Source organism: Suillus discolor, assembly GCF_016758755.1.
Source record: "Suillus discolor strain FC423 chromosome Unknown F5147scaffold_2, whole genome shotgun sequence".
Lineage (NCBI taxonomy): Eukaryota > Fungi > Basidiomycota > Agaricomycetes > Boletales > Suillaceae > Suillus > Suillus discolor.
The window spans coordinates 1,300,988-1,320,248 of NW_024541249.1; the positions used below are offsets into that span (position 1 = coordinate 1,300,988).

Here is a 19,261-nt window from a genome sequence, read left to right on the forward strand (position 1 = left end):
CGCCTATACGAATAAGAACGAGCGACCGGAATTGGGATTCAAAAAGACACAGTCCAATCTCGAAACAGTACAACAACCACATGCGCACTCAGCTCTCATTCTCTTTCCCCATGACATTTTACACTGCTCCTTCGATATTTGCATATTCGCTCTCCACTCCTGGTTCAATCAAGCATGCGTGGGTGAGAATGAGACACGCGGACGCTCCGATGAGCCAGAACAAAGTCATGAATGGAGAGGAGAACCACAGAAGGGGGATGCCGATCACGAAGAGCCCTGTGTACAGGGTCTTTTGGGTGACGAACTGCCCATATATTTCCTCTAAATAAAATCCTACGTCAGTACCGAGTGAAGGGGAGAAAAAGATAGAGTAAGTCGCACCAAAACGGTTGATGGCGGCAAAGCCTCCAAAGAGGAAGACGAGGGATAAGAGAAGGAGAGGACTTGCAATACTAGGAGACGACGTCAGCTATGGGTTCAGGGTTGAGCACTAGCTCGTGGTTGGGACCCTACGCACATGGAATATACTGCAAGAGCAGCTACGATGAGAGTGTAGTTCCCCGAGAAATACCGAGTGTTATATGTGAGTCGCTAACGAGTTCGGTTCTCAGTACCGGTCGCCAGAGTATGCAAACAACCCGCGAAAACGCACCGATATTGCCGTGTTGAAATCTGCAGGTCTTGAAATTCGGTGGATATCAAAGAACTCTGCAGGAGTTCTGAGGGTGCTCAAGCGGGTTTCCTGAATGAGCGTTAGATGTCAAATTTTCCTTTCATGCAGAGTACTGCTACGTACCCGGAAAGACTTGAGAGCGTCGGTGACACGAAGAACGGCTTCCATGACTGTTTAGTGGATGGTGGTTGGTTGAAAGTATGGTCTGTGGGTACAGTATTTGTTCAAGGTTTTTTGTGCTGCGGCTCAGCTGCTGCGTTCCGTTTCGCGTGTCGGGTTTAATAACCAAACAGTTGTGAACACGTCTCAGATTGTTGTCAGCAAGGGCGCTTATTTGGGACCTCATTATCACCGCTCATCACTGTTTACATCGTCAAACTAGCGCTTGAGCTTGTATTATACTACAGATCACTCTGCCTGCGATTTCTATCGACTACACCATGATCAGACGCACGCCTACCATGATTCCAATGTCAGACGCCGACGTCCAAGAGATCCGAGACCTCGTCGCAGATCAAAAGTCTCGCTTCGAGGCCAAGCAAAAGACCCTCCTCGCAATGAAAAAAGTAGCTGAGCATCCAATTCAACCAAACGACCCAGAGACCTTGCCGTGGTTCCAGCTATTGGTGGCTGAGAGGAATAGACGGCTCGGTATACCTGCCCCGAGCACAGGTATTCATGGGAGCACAGCTATTCTTGGTCCGAGTACAGGTTTGAATCAAGCGCTACTGGCCCAAGAACTACTCCGAACTAATAGCTCCATAGGTTCTAGCGATACAAATGCGAGGTAAAATACACATGAAGCGGTGCTAGACGCAGTAAATCCAAGTACGAAATCAGACATTACAGCACGAATTGTCGGGGATTTCACGGATCCGCTTGTCAAGGCCCGCTTTCAAACGCATTCCTGAATCCTGTACATCAGCTGTCATCAGCCCCTTATCAGAAACATCAGAAGATGTCCCAAAACATACCATCCAGGTCTCTCTTATCACATAACGCTGCTAGGTCAGGCCTATGAAGGTGTAAACACGTCGTCTTGAGGCTCTCCCATAGCGTGGAGTTTGTTACACCACGCTTGTCGTTCATGCCACCATCGTCCGCCACACCATCACTATCTTGCAAAACTAACGCATCGAGAATGTGTGACTGTGCCTCCTCATATCGCTGTCAAACCAACGTCAACAATAGCACAGCATCACAGCTTATCGGAATAAGAAAGACCCACCCGAAGATTAATGCAAGAAATACCCAGGTTGAACCTGCCACATGATGTGTTTCACTCAGCATTCACGACAACCAACTATGAGGAAAGGGTCACGATACCTCGCTCGTATATATGCAGGGTTTAGATCCAGTGCCCGATAGTAGAACTGAAGTGCTTCCTCAGCCTGCCCATTGTTTGCCATCGTGGCACCCACTCTATTATACAGAAGCCAGTCCTGGTAATAGTTTACTTCAGCCTCGCGCACATGAACTCGATTTTGAAACACTCACATTTGGGCGAACAGCCAAGGCCGTCAGGAAGCAATCTTGCGCCTTGGCATATTCCTAGTGGAAAAATTGGTAATCAGCCCATCACTCTCGGAACAGATGGGGACGACCCGAGATCACAAGCACGTACATCTGTCGTGTTTAGTAGCACAGCAAGTGCCACTTGTACATCCGCATCCACACCTCCCACCTCATCAGCGTTACGTGCCATACTGATAAGACATTCTATCAACGCCTCAAAATTGCCAGGAGAGGATACATTAATAGCCGATGTCAAAGTGGCGTTCTGGACCATATGCGTGTAGTTGGGATTGCGAATCGCCCATTCTTTGATTGCCTTATGAACGCCCATGCGATTGTTTTCATTGGTGTAAGATACCGAGAGGGCAAGCCAAGCACCCAGGTGCGTCGGATCAAGCTCAACAGAACGTTCCAGGGCCTGGATAGCCTTCTTTTCACGTTCGCTTTCTTGATGTTTGACGCCAAGCTCATACCATGCTGCAGCGTTGTTTCCATCGCGCTGGACAGCCGCCTCTAGTTCGAGCACGCTCTATTTGAGATGGAGCGCAGTCAGCATACATGTGAAAAACAAAAACATCTTGTGACTGACATCATAGGCACGTTGGACATCACTCACGTGCATTCCATGATGGTGCGTCCTTGATGAGTCGCCCAGGAGATAAGGATTATTCTCCTGAAATTGGTAATTTGCCAACGCTTTAATTCCCGTGGAGGTAGCTTCAAAGGCATCCCAATCGCGTTGCAGTTCATGCCATGAACCTTGCTCGCCCGCGGATATAGTGCGAGGCACAGGTCCTGTATAATGAGCATCCCAGTAATCCGAGAACTCCTCGTTTTCTTGTTGAAAATACGCATCGTTTGCGCTATTGTTTTTGTCACGTTGACGGTGATACGCCTCGCTTAATTCGAAGGAACCTTGAAAACCCTGGATGGAACTCGCTGGTACTGAATGGACAAGGACAGGTTCCTGAACTTCTCGCACAGGAATGTCAACTGCACGCCCCTTTCCCTTGACGTCTACACGAACAGCAGTGCTGCTTTCACTCGGAACGATCTTGTCTTCTTCAACGATGACTTCGCCGTCCCGAAACTGACGCATGAGGCTCATGAATTGACTCTGGTGGAATTTTGGATTTTGTTCGCCCTGAACAGCATCAATGACGCGTGCTGCTAATTGTGCCATATCGTCTTTCGGTGTAGGCTTTGATGCGGTGTGAACAGATTCTGCAACTGTGGCAATATGCGCATTCAACATCGTTTCTTGAGACTGAAACTCTTTGTCCCATGACATCTCTTCAGACAATGTATGAGCGTTTGATTGCATTTGATCAAGCTATAAACGCACGATCAGTCTGCAAAGTAGATCTTTGCATCGACATCGGCACTGCGGCCATCATGCCCGACATAGGACTCGTTCTGTAGCCCACATGCGAGGCGTTCCAGGGCATACTACCTAGCACTTGAACTCCGCATATACCATATATTCACTGTACCCACCATAAGCACGCACCTTGCAGTCCCGGAGTTATGGGCACAGAAATAGGACTCTGCATTCGATCCTTCTGAGCCTCGACATGATTGATCGCAGATGCAGGCGTTTGCACCTGGTGTACCAAAAAATCACTCGCCCAGCCCGAGGGAAATGGGTTCTGGGTCTGCGGTGATTGAATGGATGCTTGAACTTGCGGAAGAGCATCATGAAATCCAGCCAGATTGAAAGGCTGAGGGACTACAAGCTGGGCCGGGGGCGCATGCGTCGAATTAAAGAAACGTTCCGCATGCTGTTGTAGTTCAGGTGAAGTAGCTTGTTGGGTGCGGAAAACCTGCGTGTGATGTTATCGGGGTTTTGTTTGATTAGGAGGTTTTATTATTACCTCTCGAGATGAACTTGCACGCGTGCCACCGATGAGATCCTGCAGTGGGGTAGAATGGTTGGTGACCCTAGGACTTCCCATAACCCCGCACGCACCTGCTGCACTCCGCGGTCTTGGTCGAACCTTTTGGACAGGCTCTGCAGTGGGTTCGATGGGCCGCACTCAGCCCCACCGACGAGCATTGCAAGGGACATTGTGATGGGAGAGGAAGAGAAGTACTGGATGAGTACTAAGACATGCAGCGATACCCTATGATAGCCGAGGGTGCACTTCTCACGTGTTTCTCCAAGTTCTCACGGATCGTGGCAATAATGATTGGGGGTAACATTAAGAGCAAAGTATATTAACTGTAAGCCCAAGGAATCGATACAAGAGTGTATACATCAGTGGGAATGAATGATGATGAGCCTATAGCTCAGGTAATCTTACATCCTGAGTGTAAAGAGGAATCATGAAAACATGAAGGAGAAATATCTAAAAGCGTTCTGGGAGTCCAACTGTCCATGGGTCTCAACCACTAACTCTAACTGGCAGTGCTTGAGCTGGGTCCTGGTTGATTGCCGGGAGGGTGGTCGGGTAGTGGAGGACCCTGAGATTGTGTGATCGCTTGAGCATGTGCTGCAGCCTGCTGCTGGGCTTCTACAATCTGTCTGCATTCAGAACCACCCTCGGAACGAACTATACCGCGGAGTAGTAGTAAGCACTCGAGTGTCAATAACGACGGGAATAGTGACTTACGATGTCGCTGGATGAAAGCAAAAGGGGGATGGACGTTAGCTAATGTGAGATGGTAACGATATAGAGAAGTTACGTTTAGGGCATCCAGGCGACTGAAGGTCTTTTTGCAGCCCTGACAGATGTTGGATTGGGAGCGCGTGGCGTGTAGTGCTTGATGTCGCCTGTGTAGATCATGACGTGAGCATGTCATAGGTGAGTCAATAATGTGGAGAGGATCGGTGACGCGATAAGGAACGGCGGTCGGCCGAAGACAAATGTATGATCGAAGAGTATTGTGATGGAGTAAGACTCACTTGCAGTCATGCTGTCTTGCAAAGCCTTTCTTACAATCGGGGTACTCGCACACATATGGACGTTCCTCGGTGTGAGATCGAAGATGACCTAGTGAATTAGTTAGAGAATGTAGAGACAATATTGATGTAATTGTGCACCTCTAAGATTGAATCGACGCGTAAATGTGCTCCCACAACCCGGGACCGGACAGGCGAAATGGGCTTCATTTCTCCGCCTGCTTGCACTTGCAGCTTGTGTTGCGGATGTGGTGACCTGCTTCTTCTCTACTTGTAGAATAGGGGGGAGACGAGTTATAGCGGTTTGGGAAGTGTAATGGGCGGAAGCAGACCCTTCTGCTGCACCGGATGCGAGGACCTGAGCATGAGTGTATAACTCTGCGGAGGTTGGGGTGTAGTATGACTCCTGTTTTAGCTCCGGTTGAGGTTGAATTGGTGGAATGTTTGGTTGTGGATACGGTGATGGATGTGTGGTGTGTCGGAACGGAGAGTTAGACTGACTCCTCCTGTACGCGTGACCTGGAGGATATTGGTCTTGAGGAGCGTCATTCGGACCTGCGCCTGGAGGAAAGGATTGCTGTTGCTGAGACATGTTTGTGGGTTCAGTTGAAATAAACTGGTGATTGTTATAAGCTTGAAATTCCTGTTGAGATGTGGGAGATGTCGACCAGTGAACCCGAGTCGAATCCAGGTTCATGATTGATAGGACCTTTTTATTATTTAGGCGAGGGAATAGAGGGCTTCTTTGATTTGAAAGGTTGTACTTAAGATCAACGGAAGTTCTGAACAGAAGCGGATGCTGAGACTTTTCAGGACAACGGGTGGGGAAGCGGATGACTGAATCTGGAGCGCTCTCCTGGCGCTATTTGAAGGAAGATGACACAGCCTCAGTGATTTAAGATTAGAACTAAACAAAAAACCAGTGCAACCCACCTACGTACGGGATTGACAAAGATCTTGGAAGCAATTCAAGGGTGGCTGTGTCTCACGCCCCGGTTCCCATTTCTACCCGTGCACAGCAATTATAAATTCTTACTACAACTAACTATGGTCCTTCAAAGATATGTGCATCCAATAACCTCCTCCGTCTCAATAACTCACTCTCCGTGATCCGTTGTCCTATCTTCCCGTTCCCTCCACGAGGCGTACTGCTCTGAGGCGTCGTACTAGTCGCTGTGTCAACTTCCCCACGACGCAACTGCCCAAACTTCTGCGCTTCCAACACACTCTCAACAAGCTCACCAGATCCCCTGCATGAGTTCATAAGAGGCGTCGATCCCACAGAGCTTCCCTGTGTCATCGTAAGCCGCTTTCGAGCCACAAACGTGATACCCGAGTCGTCCGTCTCCGTTTCAGATGTAAACGGGCTAGGGCTACCATCGGCGTGTACGTCCCCATTCACCCGTTTCGAAGTACCAGACGATGATTGCGGCGAGTTTCTCCGTGACCGGATCTTCTTTGTTCCACCATTATCAACAGGCTTGACCTCAACCCTGCCGCATGGGCTGCCCTTCTCTTTACCGCCGTATCTCACAAACGCATCCTCCATCCAGTCCGCCAAATCTTCCACCACAGCCCGTGCCTCACTCATCAGGGACATCATCTGAAGGTACCCGTGGCTCCAATCAGAGAACAACACCATCTGCACCCAGTCGTCCTCCGTCTCTTTCGCAAGTTGCTCCCTCTCTTGCCTCAACTTCTCCAAATCCTCGTTGCTCTCCAGGTGTGCGGAGCTCATTTGAAGCGTTTCCCCAAATCGGGCACTCTTCCCAGAAAGTGCAAGCTCCAATTCAATCTTACGCGCACGTTTGGCCTCCCGGACACGCCCCGCAAAAATGACGGTATCGTCCACAAATGGATCCTTTTCACCACATTGCATCAGAAGTGGGGGGAATTGCGCTAGAAGTTTCGCGGGCGTGAGGATGGGCGAGATAAAGTAATCAGTGGCAAAATCCGGATTATGGTGGGGACCAATATAGAGGATGGCCATCGCCCGCATCTGTGGAGTTTAATAAATACCCAATGGGATTTGAACACTAATCAAACTTACCATACTGGGAGGTATAATTCTATCCTGGAAATACCCTGTGCGGCTAGTCATCGTCAATCGGGTGCCAATCAGTTCCCGTTTCTTGTCTTCGCCTTTGGTAGATGACGCTTTACTATCAGCCTCCGCTACAGCTGCAGAGAGTTTTTCCTGCTGTTTCTCGAGCCTCTGATGCAAGTGTGCACCGTCACCGCTGCTGACGCATTCAGGGTACACATAACGCACACGATCCTCCAGTGCCCGGTCCTCCTCTCTCACAGGCTCGTCCTCGTCGCTTTCAGAACCCGCCCAAAAACCACTATCGTCATGTCGCAATGGATTGCTTCGCGCGCTATCTCTCCCAGCACGCGTTCCAAACGATACCACGGAACTTTTTTTCTTCATTCCCAAGGTAGAGTGATGCCGAGCTGGCACTGGCTTCGACCTGACAGCATCAGCGTCTACCCCTGTAAAATCCAATAGAGCATCTTTCCAGCTCCTGCGTCTATGTAATTTCCGGCGTCCGGACCCATGTTTGCGGTCTCCCACCATACTCAACGGGCTGACGTGTTGCAAGTGGTCTTTCTGCGATGCTAACTCATGTATGCCCGGAAGATTACCCGAGGATTGCTCGGAGCGCAGGACCTGGAGGTTTTCAGGAGACATCCACGAGGTAAAATTGAAGTCGAGCGCTGCATAGCTCAGCACAAGTGCGACAGGCGCGGGAAGAGGGGCTGTAGAAGCGGGGAGCGCGGTATTGTGTTGTAAAATCTTGGTCATCACGCCCACCACAAGTGTTGCACCGCTGAATGACCCTGAATGAGCGGTATGCAACTACACATGAATCGACGTACGCAGAGTCTCCCGTTAATATGATGTTAAGCTTCTTACCAGACATGCCAATGCATCGTCCAGCGGACATAGAAATGACCCGATAAATATCGAAGCATTCATCAATCGCGAAAGGATATGGATCTAGAATACGTTAGTGAGGTGAGAACAGGCACATTATGTTGACATTACATTCTGGTGCCTTGCCGTACTCGACGGAGAGGACTGGTTTGCCTGTGCGTAGCGCCCAGGAGCGCAGTCGCTCATCATGATGTTCTGGGGTCATTGCAACAAACCCACCACCCGGGAAATCAAGTATGAGATCCGTGGCTTGCTGAAGCTGAACAGCAGGTGGCGCAAAGTACACATGCACCTTTAAAGGACGGTCGTATGTCGACGTGATAGGCCTTGGCAGTAGAAATTTCTTGCACAGAGACATTCGCGGCGTCAACGCAATTAAACGGAGCTAGAAACGTTTTGAGATAAGCCTCAAAGCAATACGAGGATATCTTACATATGGGTTAGTAGTCTTCTCCCAGGTAGTTCTGAGCATCTCCACAGTCGGAACAGCTCTGTGCCTACGGATCTACGGACGTGTTCTGTGAATAGTATTGACATTAGTGGCATGCACAAGAAGTACCTTTTCGTCAGCTTCATTAGCGTAGATGATATAATAGATGGAGAATAAGATAGAGCAGAAGTCTTTAAGCCATTTAGGGCGTATGGACATAGCAGTAGCAAATCCAGCATCAAGTCCAATCGCAATCCATGTGGCACGGTAGTATGAGGGCGAGTACTGCATTACAACGGTTATGGCACTGTCAGACAGCAACAAAGGTCAGGGACTAACCAAACGAGCCAGAGGTTCCGGCGCTGCGAGATTTCAAGCTCAGATGAGATGAATCAATGGCTGATAACGTTCCATAGACCTACCTCCAAAACCAGTAATCTTGTCCAAATTTCGAGCAGCATACACCGCAGTAAGTGTACTAACGATGATTTGCCAAGGCGTGAAACGTTCTAAAGGCAGTATGTAATTGGAAACTACAAACATGTATATGTACCACTCACGCAGACGCCTATTTGCTCTTCTGAGCCACAGAAACCGTGGAGCATTGGGGCTACCGTACACCAGCCGCCAAATCCAGAAGACGAGGACGAGAAAGACCTTGTATTCACTTATAAGCAAAGTGATGCGCCAGATTATGGTTATCATTACCTGAGTGCGCTTCCAAGATGGACTTGGCCTGCCTAGAAGATAGTCGATCATGATGAGTTGCGAGTAAGGAGGGGCAGTGGGACAAGCATGGACTACCAGACAACAGTCTTTGCATGTGATTCTCTAATTACAGCACCTGCCTTATTCGGTGTACAACCATTTCTACTGTCGTGGCGATTATTAGTCATGTTCGTCTGGTCATCATATTGTAGAGTATCATCCATGTACTACTACTAGTACCTTGTTGTCATGTGCGGTGGCCGCACTCACGTTCTTTATGGACTTCCGCCGATTACACGTTATCGAGCACCGCAGTCGTTACTCTCGAAAATTTCCATCTGTGTCGAACACATGATTCGATTACTAGTAGAATTGGACTTCGTAGTGTGGACTATACCCTAGTCGAATAAGCCAGATAAGAGCTCGTCATCCAATCTCCGCGGTAAATCAAGGAATATTCATGGCACTTAAATTTACTGCTTTCAAAGTTGTGCCATGGGTAATGTGAACAGATGATCCATGATCCTAGTCTGACTCAGGCAATGGGTTGAAACCATGTTGTAGTACTTGGCCCACACAGGGCCACTTGGAGGGACAACTGTCAGTGACACTTAATGAGCTAGATTGACTTGCGACGCAGGGGAAAATATTTTTCGTCAACCAACAATTGCTCCATCGGACACTTGAAAACCGAGTCCGGAGTGGTTTAGTACAGTACTGCCCATTTCTTAAATCTGCTAAATCTGCTCAACTAGGGAAATTGACGATTAGCCGTGCTTTCTAGATATCGCTTTGAATAAAGACCGTAATACCGATTTGGAGTATCTCAGAAACAATTAGCACTAGCTAATTTTTAACTGAAGTTTTGATCCGTCGCGTGGGTACAAGTACATTTTACTTCTAGTCGGTATCTCGTAAGATCATACAACTCCACTTAGATCGAAACTAGTCTCGCCCTCTTTCCTAGTTGCGACGCCCTTCTCTGTGACAATCGCGGTGATTAATTCAGCTGGAGTAACATCAAAGCTCGGATTGTATATCCCTTCGAGGCCGCTGGGAGTAATCATGACAGTTTCCTGCCTAACCTTTCCTTCGACATCGAATTCAAAGGGATGAACAGCCCCGCGCACGAGGCAAGCTTCGAGCGGCTTGCGATGCTCGATCGGAATGCTTGAACCGTCCGGGGTATCGAGATCGACACTGCTAATTGAGGCAACGACAATAAATGGGATCTTATGCCGCGCCGCAAGTACGGCCGCATTATAAGTCCCGATCTGCACGGGTAATAATATCCTCTGATGACTCTGAGTTTGGTTAACAAGTATGACGTACTTTGTTCGCAGTGTCACCATTCCTCGCTATCCGGTCGGCACCAACCGCTATGAAGGGGAAGGATCAGATGATCGAAAGAAACGTTGAACTCAAATGGTTCTTACCGACGGCATGGATCTTATGATGTTGAAATAAAGAACCAACCATTGTATCACAGATCATTACTGAGGGGACCTGCATTGTCTTAAGCTCTAGTGCCGTGAGGCTGTGAGGTATGAGGTATCAGCTAAAGCTTGGCATTACCACGACCGATCGGCGGCTCACCGGGACCCTTGGTGGTACGGTGCGGTTTGGGTATAGTATGCTTTACCTAGCTTCTTTTGCTCGTGGAGATAGGTAATCAGCCCCAGAGCTGTACCGTAGCCCTGTGACACATTTATCGCCGTCAAAAATGGATACATTAGCTAAGAGATGCCATACCGATGTCGCAAGGGATCCTGTGTTGCACACGGTGAGGACATTAAGTCCTTGACCACTGCCTCCAGATCCCCTGTCAAGTTCTGCAAGCCATTCACCGCCATGCTCTGCCATTCTTTTATTGCGGTCGAAATCTTCATCGGCTATAAGTTTTCCTTCGCTGATCAAGTCTGTTGCGATCAGTGGGACAGACTTTCCAGCATCTATAGAAGACTGAAGGACAGCCTTCAGGCGGCGAATTGCTGTGCCTAAATTAACGGCAGTCGGACGTGCGCCGGAGAGATAGTCGAGTTTCTGGATCACCTGTGCGGAAAGTGATTCGGGTGACAGGAGGAAGGCTGGTGGTTGAGCACTATCGAGACCGGTTTGAATGTAAGCAGCAAAAGCTAGCGATGCCAACGATGCGATGGCCGGAGCACCACGAATCTATTATTCATCAAAAACCGCGGAGTGGATATGTATTTTTTCTTTCTGACCTTCATTTCTTTGATGGCATCATAGGCCTGTTCGATAGAGGTGATTTCCACGTACTTTGTCGCGTGTGGCAAGAGCAGTTGATCGATGATCTCGATCTTCCCATTCGATGTCCTGATAGACGTTAGCATATGCATGACTGTGGCTTTTCTTGGTCTACAGGGGTAGGTAGTACTGAATATTGACTGAGCAGAAGGAAGGCTTCTATAAGTGGCTGTGCCTTGAATCACTTGGCACGCTGCAGCATGCATAAAGAAATATCCGGATATGATAGCACGGCCTCTTCTCAAACAAAACAAAGTACAAGAGCAATTCAAATTAAGCACTTGTTAAAAAAAGGGAACCAACTTGCGGTCCTATGCAGGCGAACACAATGCAGCTGGATCATACACACTGGTAATATGAATGAAAACCATCCTCTGCTCGATCGAGCGGCACTTTCTTCTTCACGGTGCACGTAGCATGTTCAACAGCTCAAGTGCCCGCGAGGCCGCATTCGTACAGTTCACTATGATACAATCACCCTCCAAATTCTCGAACATTTTCTCGTAGGAAGCTTCCATAACATGTTGTTTCAGGATCGGCGACTACAACGTGCCAACGACCCTCTCACAACTGCAAAACTGAAGACTAACTGCGAGGTGAATGATCTTGTTGGGCGTCTCCTCATCGCCGACGGCAGTTTGATACGCCGATAATAATGCGAACTCGGCGTGCGGAGTATCGTCCTCCAGGCCAAGTAGCGTGAGGCGTTTGCCTCTCACAGCGGAACCTGAATTGTAAGGTTGCTCAACGTGCCGCAAAGCTTCGAGGATACCTGATTGTGTGGTTTCATCGCCACACAAGATAGTAGTGTTGTTCTTTGTCCACGAACAAGATCGAGTTCATTGCCGGTACCGTTGAGTAATTTGTTTTGCCCTCCACCTTGGCCAATCATCACGAAAGACCGGGCAACATGTATCTTCATCGTCTGTCAAGCTCTGATTACAACCGAAAGCGTCGGCGGGTAAGAACAGATATAGATATTCTCCAGGCATGGTTCCTGCCCACATCAGTGTTACAGTGAACATCTCAGCAAAGCAGTGGCCATGCAAGATTCCTGAAGCGACACAAAGCAAAAAAAAAAAAAGCAAACCAGGCGACGAAGGACAATGAGCGGAGAGCTTGATGACAATGTCTGATCCTGAAAGCCTTGAGTAGTACGATCGAGATGGTTCCAATTGTTTGCCTTCGAGTAGAAAGTGTATGTCTCGTGTCAGCATCACTGATGCGACAAACCTCAGTATGCAAACAGGAAGAGGTCGACGATGTACCTCTAGGTTGTCTGCAGTGCTGCCAGTAAGTTACGGTGTCAGACTGTCTCCACGCGTTCTCAACAAAAAGAGATGGGCGCTAGCGCCAAGAGTTACTTATCTAAGCAATGTCTAAGCAGGGTTTTCCCGTCAGCCAATGAAAAAACTCGAATGAAAACTACGCTCACATAAGGGCCCGGCTGAAAAGCCGGAGCCGGCGGCTCAAGACCTAGTGCGAGAGACGTCCGGAGAGTGCAGCATCGTGCACCGCCAATTGAAACCGCCCTCGCACGATCTGGACAAGAAATTTGGATGAATACACGATGCAAAAGTAGCCAATATCGTGCGCTTTAAAGCTTTAGGGTTCATTCATGTAGTAAGATCTGCATTTGAAATTAGTTAACTATTATTCATCCCTCTAACGGTCAATGTCAACCATGGAGCCCAGCAGCGCTGCCGAGCTTAGACGATGGCTCACTGCCTATGGCGGTTTTATTCACTCATCCGTCTCTTTGTCTCAAGGTGCTCGATCTAACACCTAGATACTTTATATCCTTTCCGCCGTTTAATGTCACTGCCAGGCAATTTCGGACTCTCTGCTATTGCGCAAGACGCTATCGATGCCGACACTACGATTGTGTCTTGTCCATTTTCACTGGCCATCGACGTGGAGTGTTCTCTGCGTGCTCTAACAGCGCTATTTGGCGAATCGACTCTCGTTGACCTGCAGTCGTGGTCGGAAAGGCAGCTTATTTGCACTTACTTATGTTTACACTGGATCTTCCCCGATTCAAGGTGCATTGAACTAATACCGTCTCTCTATGTGCGTGTCTGATAATCATAATCCATTACAGTCAAATTCCCGATGTCCTTCGACATCTTCCCTACTTGAAAAGCCTTCCACCTTCAGACGCACTGCTAACGCCCCTTCAATTCACGTCATCTGAACTGGAGGCTTTCCGAGGAACTAACATCTATGGCGCTACCCGTGATCGTCAGGAAAGCTGGAAAGCTGAGTGGAATACATGTCGAACCTTTATCCATGCCGTTGATCCAGATTGGGCTGAAAGATACACTTGGTATGCATCTCCCGTGCTTGTTTTCTCCGCGTACGCCTCTCAAACCAGATCAGGGACAGATATCTGAGAGCATCAACGTATCTTTCAACCCGCGCATTTCCGTCCACGCTTCTATCTCGATCTCCTACGCTGCAGACCACCTCCTCGAGTTATCCATTCATGCTTCCGGGAGTAGATATCCTCAACCATTCTCGTGGACAGCCTGTTTCTTGGTGCACGTCGTATCCAGACGGAAGTACGAAAGAAAGGGATGAGTCGGCCACTATTTCCATCATTTCGCATACCATGACGCCTCTTGGCGAAGAAGTCTTCAACAACTATGGGCTCAAAGCGAACGACGAGCTGATCCTTGGATATGGCTTCTCGCTCCCACAAAACCCGGATGATAAAATTACGCTACAGCTAGGTGGTTCCTCTAACAAGTGGGCGATCGGTCGTCTTGCAAGCGGTGCGGAAGGACTCTGGAACGAAGTGAGTCGATTGGTGGCTGAAACCCCGGATGAGATAGGGTATGAGGACGATTTGGAAGCAGCACAGCTGTTGTTGGAAATGGTTCAGAAGAAGTGCGATTCACTTCCCGATCTCCCGGATGAGAACGACGCTGGCATACGCCCGGCGGTGAGATTGATGCTCAAACATTACCTAGAAGGTGGGTCGTCGGGAAAGTCGTTGCGGGGTTTTCTGACATTGTTTTGTAGGGCAACGTGACATTCTTACTTCATTGAAAATGCACTGTGAGGAAAGACAAGAGGCCGCGATAGCGGCTGCAAGGGATGAAGGCATTGAATTAGTGTTTGATGAGGAATGAATATGGAGAATTTGAAAGAGACTTTATTGGGGGCGCACATCCTAGGTGCCTACGACATATGTAGCGATATGGAAAGATATGTAAGAGCCAGGTCTAGAAGAGATAGCCCAATGCCGTGAGCATTCAGACTTCGGATGTAAAAACTTTCTCGTCAAGTTGCGAGGGCAACAAATCAGGATCCTCATGGAGCTTGAACGTAATATGAGCTTGGTTATAGATACTAAATGAAATACCCACCAGTGAGGAATATACACACAAGTCCAGATCATTCTCCGGGTCGCTCTCATCCACCGGGCCCAAGGTGATAAACCGCCAAGATGTCGCTATCGGATCTTTCCACTGCAAATTCCCCCAGAAACATAACATGACTACGAACTCCAACGCCCATGCCAATGTAGAACCAAAAAATATGGCCAATCGTTTTAGAACATCTTTGGTATGCATAACATCAATTGGAGTTCCTGAAGATGCAGTGCTGCGACTTTACCTGCCCATGTCACCATCTCCGGTTCCGCGGTCCCATGATCGTACCATACTAAGATGCGTGTCCACAATACACAAAAGACCAAGCATAGTATGGAAAGGCCGGATAAATCCTCTCGGCACATTCTGCGGGTAATTGGAATTCGTGCTAGGGCGACAGCGAAAAGCCAGGTTGCCGCCATGCTGACGACAAGGCCCACTCCGGTCCAGGAATGGAACAATGCATTGTTGACGAGATTGATGTACGCGAGGAGGTAAGCCCAGAGGATGGCATATTGAAATACCATTGTGATGAGCGAATCTAGCAAGATTTGGATAGGAGTTGATGCATGTGCCGGAGGATTGATTTGGATAGGGGTAGATATTGTACCCGCGGTGCGACCCGCCCCAGTGTGACCTGTGCGGATTCGGAGGAAGATTTGTGTAGCCGCTATAAGTATCTCAATCAAATATTCTGTTAGCCCTGACACTGAGAAGGGGACTGATTCACCCCTGCATTACCTCTTGGCATCATTCGCGAACGTGACTTCCACTGCATCTTCGCTTTGCTCAAATCAGTGGCTTGATGGCGATCTCGACGCTATGCTTTTGGGCCGTGTCGATTAAAAGCTGTTGGAACTCTGGGCGTCGCACTCCAATATTGGCAAAGTCAAATCGTTCTCGCATAGTCGCTGGAAATATCGCTAATGGTAGTAGTCCGTCTTTCTTTTCAGTGGGCTCGCTGTTCTCTGCGATGCCGATGGAATACGAGGCTGCACTCTTATCGGCAACTTCCCTAGCGCCCAGCTCTTGGTGTCTAAGAACCTCATTTTAAGCGGAATGTGGTGTATGCGAACTCGCGAGGGGTCATGCATGATGCAAGCGATGTCGTTTGTGGCATATTGCATGGTAAACAGTAACTTGAGGGGTGTTGGCGGCGAGACCACATGATAGTGGCAAGAAGAGAAGAAATACGTATGTCGATATTGAGGGCTGCCAAAACTGATGACCGTTGAAGTGGCCTCTGCTGATTGGTACTAGTTTCAAGTTTCAACTAATATTGATATTGATATTCGGTTCATTCATGACGAGACGGCAAGGGTCCAGGCGACGAACGTTCTAGCAATTGCCAATGGTACTGGAGCAAATACTTCATTCTTATGTTTTCAGCTTTCAACCATTGATAGATAACATTAGGTCCTCACAAGACTCAGCCTAGCAGTTATTTGACACTTCCGTCGCGACCTGAAGCTGAATTTGTTGCTTGGATATGACAAAGGAGGTGAAAGGAAGCACCATCTGTATCGTTGCAGCTCGGAACAGGTGTGTTCAATTGTGCCGGAACCGAGCTGTATGTGTGAGCGCCTGAGCAGCTGACACCTCTTTCCTCTACCGATTGAATAGAGCTTGCGAAGCAATGTGACCAGATCCAATGAAACCATCGCATTCACTCGACTCCACCTTGGCCAATCATCACGAAAGAAGGGGCAACATGTATCTTCATCGTCTGTCGAGCTCTGATTACAACCGAAACCGTCGGCGGGTAAGAACAGATATAGATATTCTCCAGGCATGGTTCCTGCCCACATCAGTGTCGCAGTGGACATCACAGTAAAGCCATGGCCATGCAAGATTCCTGAAGCGACACAAAGCAAAAAAAAAAAAGCAAACCAGGCGACGAAGGACAATGAGCGGAGAGCTTGATGACAATGTCTGATCCTGAAAGCCTTGAGTAGTACGATTGAGATGGTTCCAATTGTTTGCCTTCGTAGAAAGTGTATGTCTCGTGTGTTAGCATCACTGATACGACAAACCTCAGTATGCAAACAGGAAGAGGTCGACGATGTACCTCTAGGTTGTCTGAGTGTTGCCAGTAAGTTACGGTGTCGGACTGTCTCCACATGTCGCGTTCTCAACAAAAAGAGATGGGCGCTAGCGCCAAGAGTTACTTATCTAAGCGATGTCTAATAAGCAGGGTTTTCCCGTCAGCCAATAAAAATACTTGAATGAACGGTCAACCACGCTTACATAAGCTCAGGTACCGATGGCTCAACTACAAACATGAAAGCAAACTACTATGCAAGCCAGGAAACAAAGTAAACATCTGAAACTTAAAGCTTAACTAGAACTACGCAAGCTAGTAAACATATCGAACTCCGAGGTAACAGGTACGCCAAATTATCATCTGACGAATGTGAAACATTGGACGCAGGAACAGCATCAGTGAGTGCTCGAACACGTCGTTTGTATTCTCCCCAAATATACCCTGCAAGCCGAATACTCTGCAAATACCAAACCTGCGCTAAACGTGACAACAGCCTAGGTTCCAACGTTTGTACAAGCAGGCCGTGGGGATGAGACACCTACATCAGACTGGGGGCAAGACATCCACTTCTGTCTCAACGTTCGCCACAATATCTGCGAGTGGGGGTAAGACACCCACATAAAAATGCGTCCGACACTATGCCAAAGCCCCGCGTCGTCGGAAAACAAGCGTTGTGCAGCCCGAATGTTATCGTTTGTCGTCATGTGACGACTCCAAAGCGCCTATCCCAATTCAATATTCAAACCCGGTCTTACCATTTATCGGCGGTTTGCCTCGGGCGGACTGGTTACGAACCTAATAACACCATACGTCCACAAGTGTTCGTAACGCACTCAAGCAAGCGTTCATGGCAGCGCTTTTGCTGATGAAGGTAATTTGATTTTGTCCACTGATGCGGACGCTGCTCTAGAACTAGCTCAGGTCGAGCAGGCGAAGCGCCTTGAACGTTTTGAATGACCCTGCAACTCGGCGGAGTCAAGTTTTATGCGCTGGTTGATGCTTCAAGCACTCGCAGGTTCAGCGTCTTGCAGTTCGTTTGACTGAACTTTGATTTTGACAACTGATTCATCCCAGACTCAAACCAGGTCGACGGGGCCAGTACTATAGCAACAAGATATTGCAGTCGCGCATTGCGAAATGCGCGGTGGCCCGTGGCATCCTGTTTGTGTCACGGTTACTCACTTGCGACCGTATCTGTGACCCCAACTCCCTACAAGTGTATTGAACGTTCTGAACAACACTGTAACCTGCAATATACGCAGTCCATCAGTGAACCGGTGATTTGCGAAGTCAGGTTCATGCGTTGATCGAAGCTTTAAGCACTGGTAGGTTCAGCGTCTTGCAGCTCGTTTGACTGAACTTTGATCCGCGTTATGAAAGGAGTACAATAGGAAGGTATGAATGACAGCCAACAGTGGCTACGAACTTCTCAGCACGCAACTTGAACGCTAACGAGAAATGTGCTCGTTCTAACTGATAGGTAGCTTGGACCACTCAAGCAACCAATCAATTATTTCTTGAGATCGAGACAACACGCCGATCTCACACTGTTGTGTCCTCCCGGGGACTTGACGTGTCGCAGGGTATAAAGAGGAAACATTAGAAACTCTCCCTTTACCCGTCCTGGTATCTCCTTTCGGCTATCATGCTGTTTGGGCACTGTCGGGCAACGACTTCAACGCCAGCCTGGTTCGCCATTAGATTGGTACCCATGGACAACACAACAAGAGCAGGGTATAAAATTACTGCCTGCCACCAGATATCAAGGTCTGGTCTACCTAGGAGTGCCTATGGGTAGCAGTTCGGCTGAATCAGGTCCTCATGGACCTTGTGGGAGCAATGACCGATCCACTTTAGATTTGGCTTCACCTTGGGCAGAACTGGGAAACCGGCATATGCCTCCGAAGGCTAGTGACGATGTTAATGGGGAAAAGAGCCCTAAGCATCTATTGAGTTAGTCAGGATAACGAATCCACGGTGAGCAGGTGCTCTTATGGCCTGTGGTAAAGATAGATTCTGGCACCGATGAAAAGCACCCTGCCCCATGTGGGAATATGCGGTGGTCTGGGACCAGCCTTGAGTAGCTGGTTTTAAACTTGATGACCGGGTGGAATCCCCGCGAGAGGCCTCAGATGAGTACCCATGTCGATTCTGATGTGTGGACCTGAAGTAACGGTTGAGCCCCGAAGCACCTCGGGAGAGTAGTAGAAGAGGAGAACTTACTCCTGACCAACTCGCTAGCCTCCATCCGCTGGATCAAACCCCCCACCTGTCGTTCACCCCAGCAAAGAAAGGCATTTGCCCTTCTTCAAGTTGCTGATGCTCAGACGGCCAACACTCTCCTACGCGACGGCCTCTGTATCAAAAACGAGTACATTGCCATTCAAAAAGACAAGAAGGAACCCA

At 48.6% G+C, this 19,261-nt stretch overlaps 9 protein-coding genes across 9 annotated transcripts; 2 read left to right on the top strand and 7 right to left on the bottom strand.

Annotated features, from left to right (window-relative positions):
- Positions 1–118: 118 nt before the first annotated feature.
- On the bottom strand, positions 119–956 carry F5147DRAFT_625625 (prenylated rab acceptor PRA1; the record flags this gene model as incomplete). The annotated part of the gene is made up of 5 exons (XM_041432680.1): positions 797–956; positions 653–742; positions 518–591; positions 382–452; positions 119–333 (listed from the first exon to the last, which is right to left on the bottom strand). The coding sequence occupies exons 1-5, from the start codon at positions 839–841 to the stop codon at positions 119–121; spliced, it is 495 nt and encodes a 164-aa protein (XP_041299727.1). The 5' UTR covers positions 842–956.
- A 157-nt stretch (positions 957–1,113) lies between these two features.
- On the top strand, positions 1,114–1,464 carry F5147DRAFT_767364 (uncharacterized protein; the record flags this gene model as incomplete). Its single annotated transcript, XM_041440878.1, has 2 exons — positions 1,114–1,384; positions 1,439–1,464. 2 exons carry the CDS (start codon positions 1,114–1,116, stop codon positions 1,462–1,464), a joined length of 297 nt encoding a protein of 98 aa, XP_041299728.1.
- A 160-nt stretch (positions 1,465–1,624) lies between these two features.
- F5147DRAFT_564156 (uncharacterized protein) lies at positions 1,625–4,256 on the bottom strand (the record flags this gene model as incomplete). Its single annotated transcript, XM_041430711.1, has 10 exons — positions 1,625–1,840; positions 1,902–1,935; positions 2,000–2,115; positions 2,171–2,224; positions 2,298–2,717; positions 2,778–3,481; positions 3,534–3,641; positions 3,699–4,011; positions 4,063–4,101; positions 4,158–4,256. The coding sequence occupies 10 exons, from the start codon at positions 4,254–4,256 to the stop codon at positions 1,625–1,627; spliced, it is 2,103 nt and encodes a 700-aa protein (XP_041299729.1).
- A 107-nt stretch (positions 4,257–4,363) lies between these two features.
- Positions 4,364–6,053, bottom strand: F5147DRAFT_665877 (uncharacterized protein). Its single transcript, XM_041435136.1, has 6 exons — positions 6,024–6,053; positions 5,232–5,952; positions 5,094–5,181; positions 4,874–4,961; positions 4,801–4,807; positions 4,364–4,740 (listed from the first exon to the last, which is right to left on the bottom strand). Exons 2-6 carry the CDS (start codon positions 5,785–5,787, stop codon positions 4,586–4,588), a joined length of 894 nt encoding a protein of 297 aa, XP_041299730.1. The 5' UTR covers positions 5,788–5,952; positions 6,024–6,053; the 3' UTR covers positions 4,364–4,585.
- Positions 6,054–6,070: 17 nt separating this feature from the next.
- F5147DRAFT_665886 (Alpha/Beta hydrolase protein) lies at positions 6,071–9,262 on the bottom strand. The gene is made up of 10 exons (XM_041435137.1): positions 9,167–9,262; positions 9,019–9,115; positions 8,881–8,967; positions 8,798–8,820; positions 8,588–8,743; positions 8,462–8,533; positions 8,140–8,413; positions 7,971–8,091; positions 7,141–7,921; positions 6,071–7,089 (listed from the first exon to the last, which is right to left on the bottom strand). Exons 1-10 carry the CDS (start codon positions 9,215–9,217, stop codon positions 6,136–6,138), a joined length of 2,616 nt encoding a protein of 871 aa, XP_041299731.1. The 5' UTR covers positions 9,218–9,262; the 3' UTR covers positions 6,071–6,135.
- Positions 9,263–9,922: 660 nt separating this feature from the next.
- F5147DRAFT_665890 (uncharacterized protein) lies at positions 9,923–11,670 on the bottom strand. Its single transcript, XM_041435138.1, has 6 exons — positions 11,392–11,670; positions 10,919–11,341; positions 10,763–10,863; positions 10,603–10,703; positions 10,499–10,545; positions 9,923–10,440 (listed from the first exon to the last, which is right to left on the bottom strand). Exons 1-6 carry the CDS (start codon positions 11,638–11,640, stop codon positions 10,087–10,089), a joined length of 1,275 nt encoding a protein of 424 aa, XP_041299732.1. The 5' UTR covers positions 11,641–11,670; the 3' UTR covers positions 9,923–10,086.
- Positions 11,671–13,109: 1,439 nt separating this feature from the next.
- F5147DRAFT_665899 (uncharacterized protein) lies at positions 13,110–14,707 on the top strand (the record flags this gene model as incomplete). Its single annotated transcript, XM_041435139.1, has 5 exons — positions 13,110–13,203; positions 13,263–13,476; positions 13,536–13,760; positions 13,814–14,409; positions 14,459–14,707. The coding sequence occupies 5 exons, from the start codon at positions 13,110–13,112 to the stop codon at positions 14,566–14,568; spliced, it is 1,239 nt and encodes a 412-aa protein (XP_041299733.1). The 3' UTR covers positions 14,569–14,707.
- On the bottom strand, positions 14,503–15,589 carry F5147DRAFT_757123 (uncharacterized protein; the record flags this gene model as incomplete). Its single annotated transcript, XM_041440365.1, has 4 exons — positions 14,503–14,757; positions 14,806–14,999; positions 15,056–15,448; positions 15,553–15,589. 4 exons carry the CDS (start codon positions 15,587–15,589, stop codon positions 14,692–14,694), a joined length of 690 nt encoding a protein of 229 aa, XP_041299734.1. The 3' UTR covers positions 14,503–14,691.
- A 455-nt stretch (positions 15,590–16,044) lies between these two features.
- On the bottom strand, positions 16,045–16,962 carry F5147DRAFT_124610 (uncharacterized protein). Its single transcript, XM_041428153.1, has 3 exons — positions 16,880–16,962; positions 16,236–16,830; positions 16,045–16,168 (listed from the first exon to the last, which is right to left on the bottom strand). The coding sequence occupies exons 2-3, from the start codon at positions 16,635–16,637 to the stop codon at positions 16,109–16,111; spliced, it is 462 nt and encodes a 153-aa protein (XP_041299735.1). The 5' UTR covers positions 16,638–16,830; positions 16,880–16,962; the 3' UTR covers positions 16,045–16,108.
- Between the last annotated feature and the right edge of the window lie 2,299 nt (positions 16,963–19,261).